General features: G+C 42.8%; 1 protein-coding gene across 10 annotated transcripts in view; it reads right to left on the bottom strand.

The window, feature by feature from the left end:
• The window catches only part of rbms1b (RNA binding motif, single stranded interacting protein 1b), a 43,197-nt gene that overhangs the window by 13,891 nt on the left and 13,437 nt on the right, over nt 1–15,869 (bottom strand). For all 10 annotated transcript variants that reach the window (XM_080752631.1, XM_080752633.1, XM_080752638.1 and 7 more), the window contains exons 3-4: nt 5,245–5,303; nt 930–1,021 (exon numbers count right to left, since the gene is read on the bottom strand). In XM_080752631.1, coding sequence (XP_080608757.1) covers nt 930–1,021; nt 5,245–5,303 — 151 coding nt within the window. The remainder of the gene's footprint in view (nt 1–929; nt 1,022–5,244; nt 5,304–15,869) is intronic.

The following is a 15,869-nucleotide window of genomic DNA, read 5'->3' as shown; positions in this document are numbered from 1 at the left end:
ATTCCTTCTCTAGCACGTCACCCTGTTGTCAGCACAGTGCATCCCTGGCCTCTCCACCCCATAGTCTGCTTGTCGGCGCCACTCACTCCTGGAGCTCATCCAAAGCCCGCCCGGGAGATCTCAGCTGACAGGGTGCGTTTAGGGACCATGACATACATATACATAAGCACACATTACACAGACACACTTGTAGCAATGCACGCTGCATGCTGCATGCATAAGAACACAGGCTGCAAATAGCTCCACATTTAGGAATATTGGCTACAAGCCTCCCACCCACCCTCTGCTAGCCTGGCATGGCCACTTGGCCAGACTAATATCACTGCATAGATATTAGTCTGGAATCTGCATTTCCAAGGGTCGGATTAAAAAAAAATGCCTCTGGTGATAAAGCCGCCCCAAATTTGCATACTGGGCTCTGGTTGGTCCCTCACTACTTCGGAGGGAGTGAAATCCAATCACAACTGAGCGGTGCCAGACCAAATCTGCAGAGGGCAATTCTTTTTTTGCAATGGCAGAATCGTCTGGTTTCCAGGCTAACCCCCCTCTGCTCCCATGGAAACGCATGCATGCACACACGCACGCACGCACGCACACACACACACACACACACACACACACACACACACACACACACACACACACACACACACACACACACACACACACACACACACACACACACACACACACACAGATTGCTTCAGCACATGCCTCAGACTTGTTTCAAGTGGTGACCTCAGAGTAACTGGGGGTGCAGTGGCACATGTGCACCACACTCAGGCAGATTCCTGTCCTGCTATGTAATACCATGAGGATCAGGTTTTAGTTGCCTGGCCAACCAGATTAGAGGAAGAAAACAGTGCAACGGGGCCAGGTATGTGTGGGTGTCAGGATTAGGCTGCAGCGTGCAGCAAGTGTATCCTCACCTTTGCCATCTGAGCTTGGACGCCGCTGGTCTTCAGGGCAGCCACAGCTTTCTGTGCTGCGGCAGGGCTGTCGAAGTCCACAAAGCCATAACCTGTAGCACAGAGAAGCACAAATGTTAGGACAACACTGGAAGGCATCACTGGTGAATTTGTTGACAGCTACAAATACGTTCAGGTTCAAGGTTCAAGGTGGTCTGGTCTTTACTGTTTTATATATATATATATATATATATATATATATATATATATATATATATATATATATATATATAGTGTTTTTGTTCTGCACCTAATCACCTAATAATAATTAAATAAAAGACAGCAATAATAGCAAATTCTAAAACTAGTTATTTTGTTTTGTCTTTGACTTTGGGTATCTTGAAAAGTGCTACATAAATCCCATATATTATAAATATGAATAAGAAAAAATATAATCAATATATACAACATACTGCAGAACACAATACACAACTCTTTGACTGGACAAAACATTACATTGATTGAATGCCTTACAAAAAAAGCTAATTCACTGTTTGTTTGTTTTTTGTACAGTGCATGTTGATGTTAGTCGGGGAGCCACAAGCCCAAAAGCTCAAAGAATAGGGTTTTACCTGTGACGTCATGACATACTTTTTATTTTTGTTTTTTCTATTCATTTGGTCATTAAGGTACACAGAATGAGCGGCCTGCTCTGCCGGAAACATTGCGAAAAAAGTTTAAGGCTATTTGTATATTCACTCCATCGACTTCACTATACAGGAAAAGATTAATCTGCTTTAAGTAGCATGTGAGGGGTCAAACTAGGGGTTCTTCATGATTCTGAATCCATTGCAAACATTTGTTTTACATGAAAAACATTCTTTGGGCTAGATTTTGGCCTCTCAAAACTTTTTGATGACTCATCACTTTTCACCATTTTGTGGGGCTGAAATCTAGCCTAAGTAATGTTTTTCATGCAAAACAAATGCTTGCAATGGATTCAGAATCATGAAGAACCCCTAGTTTGACCCCTTACATGCTACTTAAAGTTGATTTATTTTTGTATTATTTTCCTGTATAGTGACGTCGTTTCTTTTTCGCAATGTTTCCGGCAGAGTAGGCCTCTCATTCTGTGTACCAAAAAAAACAACTATATAAAAACATTTTATTTCATTACCAGATTTAAAAAAGGCAAATAAGTAGGCCTACAGATACTAAGTACTGTACATGCTCTACTGAACTGTTAAAGTTGTACCATGTAACTTTTTTTATAAAACAAATCTTAAAATCGTCCTAACTCTTAAATCGCTAAAGTTTTAGAACACCCACTCCGTTATTTTCAGCTTCTGAAGCCTTCTCTTTATATGTTTTCTATGATCCTGACCGGGGTCCGGTTTTCGCGCAAAAATTACGTCATCATACACTACCGGCCAATCACAGCGAGGGTTATACACTGCCGGCCAATCACAGCGCATCTTGAAGTGGGGTCGCTAGCTATCACAATAGGGCGGCCATATTTGTAGGCGCCCGTGTGTCTCTATCTATACTCGGGTGAAACACTCCGTTTCTCCGGAATGCCTGAACGGACAGGAACCAGGGACCCCTCTAAAGATAGATCTCGGCGAGGTGGAGGCAGACGCTGGGGTGACGCGGGGGTGTGAGGCCCGGTCCGCGGCGAAAAACGGCCGAAAGACGCGGACGCTACTGACCACTAGTTGAGCAACTTACACAGTATAGCTTTAAGGGCTCTATTTTGATTGTCTCAAATACCAGCTCTTAACTTTAAGGCCTGTCCATACTGTCTCCGACCACCAAACTTTTCGTTTGGAAAGGTCCGGTTCAACTACAAATAGACATCACTTGCATCTTCTGAAAAGCATTACCCCGAATTAGAGATCGAAAAGCTGCACATTGGAAAATCTGCACTCTCCGACGAAAGGTTTGGTGGTCGGAGGCAGAATGGACAGGCCTTTAACACATCGGACGCCCACGTGGTTTTGATGTCTTAATTTGCTGGTGCCCATGGCAACGCGTCATTTTACCTACCGGCGAGAGTACTGGCGAGAAAAGTAATCCGAGTAAATGTAATCCGAGTATGTCCTGTTTATTTCGCGAAAATCTTTTCTTTCAGTCAGGACCGTTTTTTATCATTTCTAAGCCACAGTGTTTGTGTTACGGCATGTAGAAGAGGCTGCCGTTTTGAGAAAAAAATGAAAAAAGGAAGAGAATCCGGAGAAAACAGCATTTTTGTGCAGCCGCTAAACAGGAAGTCAACGAGACACACAGCACGTCCGGGTGATGTAATTGCGCGCTGCATGTTGGGAAATGGAGTTTGTTTCATCACCGCGGTAGCCAAGTGCAGTAGCTACAGTACAGTATAGTTTACTGTACAACGCGTCAAACGCGTCGTGGGCCTCCAGCGACATCAAAGAAATTGACTTGTAGACACCACGTGGGCATCCGATGTGTTAAGTTAAGGCATAAATAAGAGCTGGTACTTAAGACAATCAAAATAGAGCCCTAAGGTTTGTGTAATTGTTGAACACTTCTGTTGTTGTTTTTGCCTTGTTTTTTTCCTGTTGTCTTTTGTTATACAGCTGAGCCAGGTCTCGCTTGTAAAAGGTTTTTAACCTCAGTGTGACTTCCTGGTTAATTGAAGGTTAGATGCGGTTTCACCCTCATGTTGCTACGAGACAAAACCCTCCGTCCACATCCGGCCGGCGATGGTCGTCTGCACACTTATTTGTCAATTATTGTGTCTTTGGATGTCTTCATGCATATATGCACACATCTGAATCTAAACTGTACATGCCAATGATGCCATGATATAATATGTGTATCTATGCATGTGTGCGTGTGTGTGCGTGTGTGTGCGTGTGTGTGTGTGTGTGTGTGTGTGTGTGTGTGTGTGTGTGTGTGTGTGCGCGCGCGTGCGCGCGTGCGTGCGTGTGTGTGCGCGTGTGTGTGTGTGTGCGTGTGTGTGCGTGTGTGTGTGCGCGTGCGTGCAGAGGCAGGAAAGTGCTGAGACTGCAGATAGCAACAGTGGCGTTCAGGGCTCAGGTCAGCTCTTTGTCCTCAGGGGGGTACAAACAGGGAGGACCAGTGGTCCCAGGCATCTACTATGGCTGCTATATTTAACCTCCCTGAGCTCATTGACGGTGAATGCAACAGTACTCCAGCTACTCCTACATAGCACATCAACTGTGAAAAGGGCTTATTAAACTCAATTCTTAAACTAGTATTGGTATTTATTCAATCTGACGTTTAGAAGTAACACTTCACTTAACTTCACAACAGTTTGTCCTTTCACTGAGAGCTTTCAATTAACTGGAATCTGCAAAATCCAGTGGGGAGCGTCAAAGCACTCACCCAATGTCATCATGTACTGGACAGAATCAGTAAGGCCCTCTTTACCAAAAGATGGACCAGTTGAAAGGGACTGGATCGGAGCCAGGGACCTGTCACTCGACAGAGGGGGGAGGAGCTGAGAATGTTGTCTCTTTGAGGGGACCCACCCACAGCAGTGACAGGCCAAGAGTCAAGGGTTGAGGCTTAAAATAACATGAGCTGGGTGGCAGCGTTTTTTACCAGCACGTCTGTCTGTTTCCTGATTTGCCCGTCCCTTCTAAAGACAACCACATTGCTGGTGAATGACTTAAGCAAGGCAGAGTTCCTTTCTTTTGCAGTGCTGCCAACCCCACTGAATGAATAAGGGGCCTAGAGCAAAGCTTTATTAGTCATTTCTCAACATAGTCCATTGTCTGTAATATCATATAATGACATTAGGGGGATTGTGTATCATATCACACAGTGAAGGATGGTCTAGAGATTTCAGCCATACAGTGTAACACTCTGATGTTCCAGTTCAGTCAGATGTTGGCAGAATCTCTTTCATGGATGTTCATGAGAAGGCCTTTTTATTACATAAAAGGGATAGTTCGGTATTGAGAGGACATTTTACTATGCCTATCCAGAGTCTGTTTTTGGCGTGTCTTTGAAGGTTTATTGTATAGTTAACGTAGCCTAGTTTAGCTCAATTCCATGATGTCTATGGGATCAAGTAAAGCGGCTCCTCTAAAACATAGTGAAACCTGAGGTTTAATACTTTGTACTCGTGAGCCTAGCATTAACAACCTGCGTTTGACAAACATGTTCCTGTGTACAAAATATGACATTATAGTTTGGGAACTAACAAAAAGAATCATATTCGTAAATATTCATTGTGGTTGTTTGAAATCATCTGTGAAAGTAGTAACTTTATATCTGAAATCACAATGTGCAAATGCAATGGTTGAAATGTAACTCATGTTGGAAAATGAAAGACACGCTCACACACCTTTGCATTTGTTCGTAGTCTTGTCCAGAATAGCCTTTGTTGACACAATTTTGCCATACCTAGAAAAGGAACAGAAAGGAAGCTATTGTTAGCTGGATTATGCACTAGAAGGACGAAGCCAGCGAGAGAAATGACAAAGAGCAGGGCTTGTGCAAGAATTTATGACATCATTGAAAAAGTATGAGAAACAGGAAGTGGTTTCCATGTGGAGTTGAAATTCTCCACCACGTCAGTGCACTGCAAAGTTAGACAGACCTAGCCCTTTAGCCAAACACAGCCCATGACAGGCCTATAGAATGTAAAACTACAAAAACAAGCAAGTACAACAACTAAATATTGACATTTAAACCAGTTGAAGTACACAAGGATCCAGACCAGAGCTGTATTGTACGGTCGTAAAAACTAAATGAAACCCGCATTCCCCAGCTACATCCTGTGTTCTCACAGCTCTGTGGTATCCTGTCTGACAAATGAATCCCATACTGACCTCCAAACACACTCCACTTTTGTTCAGTACAAAGCTCCCTATACTGAGCGCAAAACACTAACTGAACACAAAAACACAACATGTTTATGGAGTGCAAAGCAAAGGCAGCCACACACTCAGGACAATGTCTCATCCCAATGCCCAGCCCCACATTGACACATTTAGAAACAGGCAGTCGGGCTTCGATAACGGTAAATGAGCACCCTATGTAGAGAGTTATGCCCTGGGGACAGATGATTAATGAGTGAATTGACTGAGGGTGGACGGCAGAGTTGTGACCTGGCAGGGAAGTTAGCTAGTGGCCACAGGGTGACAATCAAGGAAGCTCTTTCTGAAGGAAGGGAAACACGTGACCGCTGGGACCGGCCACGCTCACCATAGGTTCCAAAACTCGCACCGGAAGTGCGATGAAATACATGACAGTGAATGGAGCTGAGCTAGACCAGCTCAAGAACAAACACACTATTTATAAATATGACCGACTGAGACCTTTGTCATATAATCTGTTCAGGAATATAAAAGAAGACATATCACAGGTATTTTTACAATCACTTGCTTTTCGATGTCGATGTCGCGATACGTTTAGAAACACACTTTGTGCTCTTTAGATACCTATAAAATGACACAGTGCGCAGTTCTGCGCACATCGAAAATCAACACAGCAGAAAAAATCACACCCGTGTGAACTGAGTGGTGGAGTCTGTGCGCGCGCGTGTGTGTGTGTGTGTGTGTGTGCGTGCGTGCGTGCGTGTGTGTGTGTGAGTGAGTGTGCCTTGCCTGTTCTGGCCTGGCCTGAACAACAGCGCCCCTCCCTTAACATGTGTGGTCTGAAAAGGTACTACACCACAGGCTTGAGGCTACATACAGACCCACCCACCCACATACATACATACATACATACATACATACATACAAACAAACAAACATACATACCTACACACACGGCCATGCTATGGAGACGGTGTGACCACCGCTCAAAAATCAAACCTCGGTTCGAAGTGGAGCGGTGAATTTGAGCAGCTGTACCCTATGTGAGTGAGTGAGTGAGTGAGTGAGTAAACTGTGCCTGTGAGTGAGTGGTGAGTGTGCCTGGCCTGCACAAAACAGCGCCCCTCCTTTAACTAGTGTGTTGTGTGTGGCCACTCAAGGTATTGCCAGGCTACGGACATGGCCAGCCAGCCACCCACCCAGCCAGCCAGCCACATACCCACGGACATACCTGTCTATTGGGAGCGCTTTCACCGCTCCAAAAATGTGTGACATGCCTTCTTTTTATTTCCTGAGCTATGTTATAAAGGTCTCAATTGTTGAGAAATATTGTTTGTTCATGAGCCTGCTCCACAGGCTTCCACTGACTCCACTGACTCCAGTGCATTCTACCTGACACATTTGATGTGCGTCTGATTGTCCCAGCTATGGGGTCACATGTTTGACTGTGCAACAAATTATATGGCTGTGACTTGATATTGAATGAAACCGCATGTCTATGTGAGTCATCATACAAATTGTGAGAAAGGCCTCTTGTGTATTTTTCCCTTATACTGTCACTGTGTGTGTGTGTGTGTGTGTCTGTCTGTCTGTCTGTCTGTCTGTCTGTCTGTCTGTCTGTCTGTCTGTCTGTCTGTCTGTCTGTCTGTCTGTCTGTCTGTCTGTCTGTCTGTCTGTCTGTCTGTCTGTCTGTCTGTCTGTGTGTGTGTGTGTGTGTGTGTGTGTGTGTGTGTGTGTGTGTGTGTGTGTGTGTGTGTGTGTGTGTGTGTGTGTGCGCGCGTGCATTTGACTCTCTAGGCTGGCGTGACCTTACACTGTGCTCCACTGCGTTAAGAGCTGGGGGGATGAAGGGTTTCCACTAATTGACTCCAAATTAATCAATCGCTGGAATCACCTCTTGCCGACCAGGCAACCCCCAGCACCACAAGCACGACCAGCACTGCCCCCTCCCAACACCAATCAGTGCATTATCTGGGGTGTGAAACGGGAACGTTGAAAGCACGGGGGTGGGGGGGTGGGGGGGTATAGGGGAATTGAAGGCAGGGGATTACAACACCCCATCTTTAATCTGGGATATAGGGAGAGAGTGCAAGGACACAGCTCAACTCCCAGTGCTTTGTGATTCTTTTTAGCATGTAAATTCTCATACTGTCTGCAACTACTGCCCAGTTTAGTCAGGAACATTCACATCAAGTAAATTTAACCATTTATTGCATACATTGAATACAAATAATCTTGGCAAGTAGATTTGACCATTTATTGCATAAATGGAATACAGTTAATCTTGGCGTTTGAAGGGCTCCGTGTTTGGAGATGCACCCTGAATTTTGTGAAAGCTTTTCTAAGCATGCTAAGCAAAATCAGGGAACGCTAAGCAATACCCCCTTAGGGAGACAAAGCAGAACAATAGCAATACATGACATGACATTTAGACAAGTCACAGAATTTGAGCTTCACAATACATGACATAAACTTAACAGACAACGTAATCAGACAATCACGAGTATATGGTTAAACCAGACTGATCGTGCAAGGTGGAGGCTAGGGTGGAGGATGGCAGCAGCTAGCAGCGAATGGTTCTAAAGCTTTAGAAACCAAGCATAGGCACTCTTACTGAGTGAGCGTTTTGATTGGACTATGACAGTGTGACGTAATGACCAGCTGATATGAGAGAGGAATGACAACAGAGCTGACTGACATCTGACTACAGCTGGGCGGCGACTTGACTCCCATGTCCTGCATAAACTAACGCTGACGCTTCATTTATGCACAGTTAGAGAGCCACTGCAAAAACACACTTCACACTCACTGCTTTCTTCCCTTGGGAAACTATAGCTTCAAGGGCCATTCACACCAAGCACAACAACAATGACGATAACTATAAATATGTTGTTTTAAATATCGTTCTAAGTGACTTGTGGACGATATCATTTGGATCACTTTCAGTGTGATCACTTTTGGTGGACATCTGGGATGCAATCTGTCACTCAACCTCTGAAAGTAGTGTAGTGGTAGGCTTACTGTCATTACCTCTGGTGGGGCACAACTATCTCACCTTATAATAATTAATAATCAGCATATTGCATGCGTCTTTCATCACTCTGAGATCCCCCCTGTGAGGGCTCTGACAGAGCAACCAACAAACAACCAACCAACCAACCAACAAACAAACAAAGAACCAAACAAAACAAAACAAAACAAACAAACCAGTAAGACTCCCTAATCGGGAGATAAGTGACCGTCAGGTCACATACACAAACTTTAGAAGGCAATCGTAGCCAATCAGGAGGGAATATGGGAAATGGGACAGATCCATGTTGATGACATGACTTTAGAGATACTGTGTACCGCTTTGTGTGATTTTTTTTGGCAAAATCTGTAGGAGCAAAAATGTGTTTTGCAAAAATCGTGGTGGCGCTAGAAGAGGGCCATGTGAGAAATCAGGGCTGGGGCCAGAGGTTGTGGTTTGCCAGCCAAGGAGTGTGTGTGCAAAGTTTGGCATAGATGCCGGAGATAAGAGTTGGGCCAAAAGTGTGCCGTGACAGACAGACAGACGTACGGACGGACGGACAGACAGCCAGTGGAGCTTTTCATAGTAACTTGCGACCTGATGGTCGCAACAACTAGTTGCCAATATGCCTGAGAGAATAGGTGTTATAGTAATAGTTATTGTGCTCAGGGTGAATGGCGCTGTACAGACAGTGGCCTTTGATTTAGATTTATATGACATTTAAAACATGTTGCTATTATGTTATGATCCATCCTCTAGAGAGTTTTCGCATTGGAACTCTGGTGCTCTATTAACCTCCCCTTACAGACTGTCACCTTGCAACTGAGCTGCTTGGTGCTGTCAGCCTCACATCAGCAACTTGAAGCGGCTAGAATGTCGTCCCTGACTGAGTGGCAGCGAAGAGAACAATACACTCCCATTTCACCTGCTGTATCCTCTCAGCCTTTATCCCGTTACAGTTCCTCTGGGGGATCCTGTTACTATTCCCTTCATGTTTATTGATTCCTGGTGAAACCACTGATGATCAGTGTTTGGCTCAGTCTAGCAACTCAGTCTTTGTGTCTGTCTTCTTCAGAGGCAAACACCTGAGGCAAAGACATTTTCATCCCAAGGCCTAACAATGCATACAGCTTCTTAAAAAGTATGGCATGTGTCCTTTCACAAAACTGAACAACACAAACCATTGGTCCAATTATCACAAGACTTGGTTGTAGATGGGCTCACATTGCCGTCTGTCTGTGTGTACAGCAACAGCAATCTTGGACACTGCTGGACTGGAACTTATGTATACACACGACACGTAGGCTCACAGCACAGGCCAATCCCCAAATTGTAACGCTCAAACCACAGATCATACAATAAATGTGTTTGTTTCCTTGGATTCCTTGGATCAACTCCACATATTATAGGCCACACATATTTCTGGTTAATTGGATTTTCTGCCATTGTGCATTTTCTCCAAAACACACTTTTTGCTACTATTCCTACAGATTTTGCCCTAAACTCACACAAATCAGTACACATTATCTCTGGAGTCATATAATTCAACCATTCAACATTTTCATATTCCATTCCGATTGGCTATGATTGCCTTCCAAGGTTTTTGGGAGTGGCCTATTTTACCAAAACAATAGTACAAATCACGAACACAGCATCCAAACTACACCAAATTTGATTAACACAAAGGATGACATTTTCAACCAATTGACTAGCATAAACTAATGCTTACGTTAAAACTGTAAACTTTTTTGCACTCTGTTTGTGTCTCATAGGAAGGTTTTGTACACTTCAGAAACCCGCCTACCAGTGACTTCATCGTTAGGCAGGTTTTTTATTTTTTATTTGTCTTTTTATTATCGTGAGAAAAATGGCTTCCTTACATTATAGCACGCTAACTTTCCTTAGCTTGGATTTCTGGTTTCTGAACTGTCCACAGCCCTCCTCCGAGACACAGAACGAGTAGACAAAAATGGTACCATATTATAATGATCATTAGTGAGGACCAATTGTACGACGATAGGTTAGAAATGGGTTAAGTTTAAGTTAAGTTAAGGTTTAAAGCTATTGTGCAACAGGCATATATCATTAGCCCAAATGAATACCACATGTTGAGGGGCCTCTATGGAGCGCACCCCCAAAGCGCTACTCTTCTACTGCGAAAATGAACACAAGTTGAACCATATGCAGGCCTTGAGCATGTGCAGCTGTGCACGCGGGCATGTGTGTGTGTGTGTGTGTGAGTGAGAGAGAGCTGTTTCTCTATTAAGCAGAGAGGAGTCATAGGAAAACGCATGGCTGGTATGTTTCAGCAAATTAATCTTGAAACTGCACAAAATAATTACAATTATATTAACCAAATGGGCTATGAAAGTGAACAAATAAAACACATAGTTGAAGATCTGATTGGAATCAATGTAGCCTAAAGGTCCATTATACTTCCGTACGTTTGATTTTGTGTACGTTTTGGGTGCGAGAGTATGTACAGTAATTATGTCGGAATGCATAGTTCCTCTATGTTATGTGCGGGCCAACCCGCTCTCCGCTCCGATTCCACTCCTGTTGGGGCCGCGCACCACATGCATCTATAGGGTGTGCCAAATGTAGTTCTAAGAGCGGCCATTTCTTGGGTAAACACAGCCTTACATAGGTGTTCTGATTGGAGTAAAGCATTAGTTCTATGCAATCAAACAATTGAAACACCTGTGTTTTGACCCAAGAAATGGCTGCTAAGGACTACAATGACGTAGCCAGTGGCACACACTATTGCGCCTCACTCGCAGTTGCAGCACACGAGAGCAGAGCAAAGCAGAGCACATTCAGCACAACCCGATTAGGATTTCACTCTAATGTCTCTGTCATCGACACTAGTCTTTTTATAAATACTTTGTGTCAGTTAAGTAAAGTTATATCACCAGCAAGTCAAAGCCACGGATACAATTCGAAACACAAGAGAGACAGATTTTGACTGATAGCCCCCATCTCTTGTGATTAATCAATAACCAACAGGATTGAATATTTTCCGTCTTATTAAAAAGGACAATGTCTACAGATACAAATAAAATGTATTATTGTTATTACATAAAAAGGAAACTTAGATGGGGTCTTTTTCAACATATTAGGCTAGACTAGCTGCCCATGTCCATCAAGGCTCACAGCCGTTTCACTTTACCATGGGCTCTTGATGAGAATGCTGTTCACGCCATGGAGCTTTCCATGTTTGTATCATAGAGGAATGGTTGATACTGTAGTTACAGACGTTGAAGAACAACATCTTTCCACTCTTTTTGCAGAGGAAAGGTTATTTTCCTCACTACTGCCCCTACGGTTGACAACGGTGGCCGCAGGTACTTCTTGCTACAGTCCAGTACGTTCAGTTGAGGGGTGTACGTAATCATACGGAGAAGTATGGACAGGGAGAAAGAACGGACATCAAACGGACCAAACGGAAGACATTTTCTAGTGTCGACCTGCGGCCCTTATGTAGTATCACTATGCATATGCATACTTTAGGGTCCTCCTCTGGAGATGTTTGATACCTCAGTCTCAGAGATGGATGGAAGAGGGACAGACAGTCCCTCTTTGCTTGAAGCCCCAGTGGTGAGTCGTGACCTACCATGCGTTTGTAAGGCTTCTCTTTAACCATTTCATGTTACTTGTAAACTTTACTGTAACTGTTATACTGTCGTTTTTATCAACTGAAAAATATATTACATACCGTATTGGTGCTCCTTAATTTTTTTTGGATGCTCCTATGTTTTTGCTGGTGCTCCCAACTTTTTAAATTGAGAACACCAGTGCTACCAAGATTCTCTTCTGGTTATCCCTATGAGCAGACTGAAAACGAAGGGTGATGAGCCTTTCAGATGTCGCTCCCAAGCTATGCAACGCTCTTCCCTCAGTTGACTGTTTAAGAATCTCTTTCCGCAAGCACTTGGTTTTATCATCTTTATTAATCTTTGTAATTCTCAGTAAAGACAAAGGCCAGATGTGGGTGGGGTGTTGGAGCGTTTTTTTTGTCCTATGGGAAAGAGGCTTTATGTTCTGAGTTTATGAAGTTGTGTCTTGGAAGAACCCCCAAATATTTCTTTTTTTCTTTTTACTTAAATGAAAGCTTTACGGAAAATATACAATTAGGTTTAACATTTTTTAAGGGAAATTTACAACAATACTTGTTGTAAATTGAATTGTAAAAAAAATTGCATTTGGATGAGCCTTATAATAAAATCACAGCCCATGAAGGTTTATACTTTATTGATCCCCAGGGGAGAATTAGGTTGCTTTAGTTTGCAACCACAGAAAAAGAATAGTCGTTAGATCTTTATCTCAATATCTGATATATCTTTCAGTTTCAGTTTAGCAATCCCAGTAGGGGCAATTCATTGTGAGCAGCTTGTAACAGAGAAACACATTAACATACAACAAACTTCATATAAACAGATACTCCAAGGAGCTAAATGTGGAATAAAAAGATCTTAACCGCTTTATCCCTGGCGTCACTGCCATAGGCAGAAATACTCAAACAAAAACTCACACAACAGGTCGCCCGTTATTGACTCATGTATGATCTATTCTAATGAGTGTCTGATAGACAGAAAGCAGTATTGGTTCCCTCCGTAGAAGGTGATTTTATGTTGCCCCTGCTTCACAATAACAGTGTTCACATTGAATGTGAGATTGTCGCCAACAAACTGAACTCCAAGAAGTTGTTATCACCCCAGGAAATATAGTCAAAGAGAGCAATATGATGCAAAGGTCAAAGGTCAAGCAGGTCAAGGTCAAAGATCATCTCAAGCCCCCAGGACCAGGAGGGCTGCTTGAAGAAAAAAGTTTTCAAGTGGCCAACGCTGGTACTGCAAGCTTGGGCTCACAACCTGTTCATGGCTCGACCAGCTCTAATGTCATCAACATTCAATGAAATGAGCGGGTGATGATTTTTCCCTCTCCAGTTATATTTCAATGGGTCATCTGAAAATGAACAACACATATGCACACCTTGTTTTAAATGTGAAGCATATTCAAGACACCTGACAATTACAGAAAAGGTGTACATCAGCCTTTCTTTACAAAGGTGAAATCAGGTTTGGTGCAATCCATCAACGCAGGGCTAAGTTATACTACTGCTTCACCATTGCCAGTGAAGCTATTCTATTATCTAAATTCTAATAGAATAATCCCATTTAAGCCCATATGGAAAGGCTAGCTATGAACTAGATATAACACTGTTGAAATGGAAATCCCCAATAGTAACACAATGAAGTTCTTTGTTGTATAACCACAATAGCCCACTGATAAGCTATGCATGGTAGGGTTTACTTAGTAACAGTAACGTTTTTTGATAACAATATTGTGGTGAATCTTGGTACTTCTAAACAATCATGTTATAAGTTAAATGCAATGATACACTTGAGGGTTTGATCTAAGATTATACCCCAGCTAGGGGCAGTTAAAGCAGTTTGTGTCTTGTTGTGCTTTAAGGGGTTCCAGGGGGTCTGTAACTCAGAGAGTGTAAAAAGTAATTTGGTCAAATGGAACCATTTTAAAATCTTATCATATGGGGTCTGTGGTCCTTTGTATATAAACTGGGGGTCGTTGAAAAAAAAAAGAAAAAGGTTAAGAATCGCTGATATAAGCAACAATATAGAATATTGCCTCTCATACATTATTGATTACTTAAGGGCTCACAAGCATGGACAAATCAAAAAGCTCAATAAACTTCTAAACGGATGTACTTGAACCACCAGCTAACGAATGTACGTACATCAATCCTTTGGACAGAACAAATTCTTAAGAAAACAAATCAGACACCTCAAGGGGAGCTCCGGTAATAAATACACAAAAAGGACATCTGTGAACAAACAAATATAACCACCCTGCACGACCATGCAGCGGAGCAAACCTCCCTCTCATCAGTGTGTATAGCCTTATGCTTACTTGTCAAAGATCATCAAATTTGGTACAGATTTGTATTTACTTTTTTAACCATAATTGTATCACTTGACATACGGTACACATAAAACCAATTAACACAGTTAAGTAGTCATGAACATGGGATTCATTTAATAATTATGTGATATTTTTGTACTGCATGTCAGTCTTGACTCTTCACTTCATCATCTCAATTGGTTTGTCATACACCTTGGCCATCTTCTAAAACCAATTTAGACCAGAATGCAATATTTGCGTGTAGGATGCAAGTGCAAGGGAGGGGGTGTATTTCAGGGAAGGATTATGCTAAATGCAACACAGGGTAAAAAGTATGACCTTATGACCTGCTCTTCATCTTAGCCCTAATCCTGAATCTTATATGGCATCAACGGATTTGCTCGGCCTATAGCACTAACCCTTCAGAATACAATTCCTTTCCAAACAGTGTAGACCTAATAATATTACTATACAACTAATCTCTGTGTGACTCTGTGTGCAAAACATTTACACCTCATCCACTTTAAGAAAATTCACCCACCCACACACACACACACACACACACACACACACACACACACACACACACACACACACACACCCACACACACACACACACACACACACACACATGCGCGCGCGCACACAAACACACACACGCACGCACGCATGCACGCACGCACACAAGCACGCACGCACGCGCGCGCACACACACACACACACACACACACACACACACACACACACACACACACACACACACACACACACACACACACACACACACACCCAAACACACCCAAACACGTACATATGTACAGTACATATGTCCTGAAGATTCACCCCATGCACTTCGTGACAAGGAAATGTTCCCATTGTGTAGATATTATTGTACCAAGAAACAATGAAAACAGCAGGCTACCTTTAGATCATGAGGAACAAAGGGTGAATCAGAATTGATATGCTGGGTAATTCATATGCTTGCTCAAATATCGCTTTTATTTGATGAATTCCTCTTAGGTTTTACCAAGTAAGAACAGAGAAAATAAAAGAAACAACACTTTAAGTAAATGAAAGGTTACTTGAGTTCAACTGAGCAGAAAATCACATTTTACACACTTTCTGAATTTACCCTAAGGAATCACAGACAGTGAACAGTGGCATGTAAGTGCTTGTGCTGTCTCCTCTTCAGACATTCAGAGGGTGTACTGAACACAT

This window comes from Nannobrachium achirus (genome assembly GCF_963921795.1).
Source record: "Nannobrachium achirus genome assembly, chromosome: 22".
NCBI lineage: Eukaryota > Metazoa > Chordata > Actinopteri > Myctophiformes > Myctophidae > Nannobrachium > Nannobrachium achirus.
This window is presented reverse-complemented; position numbering and strand designations above follow the sequence as displayed.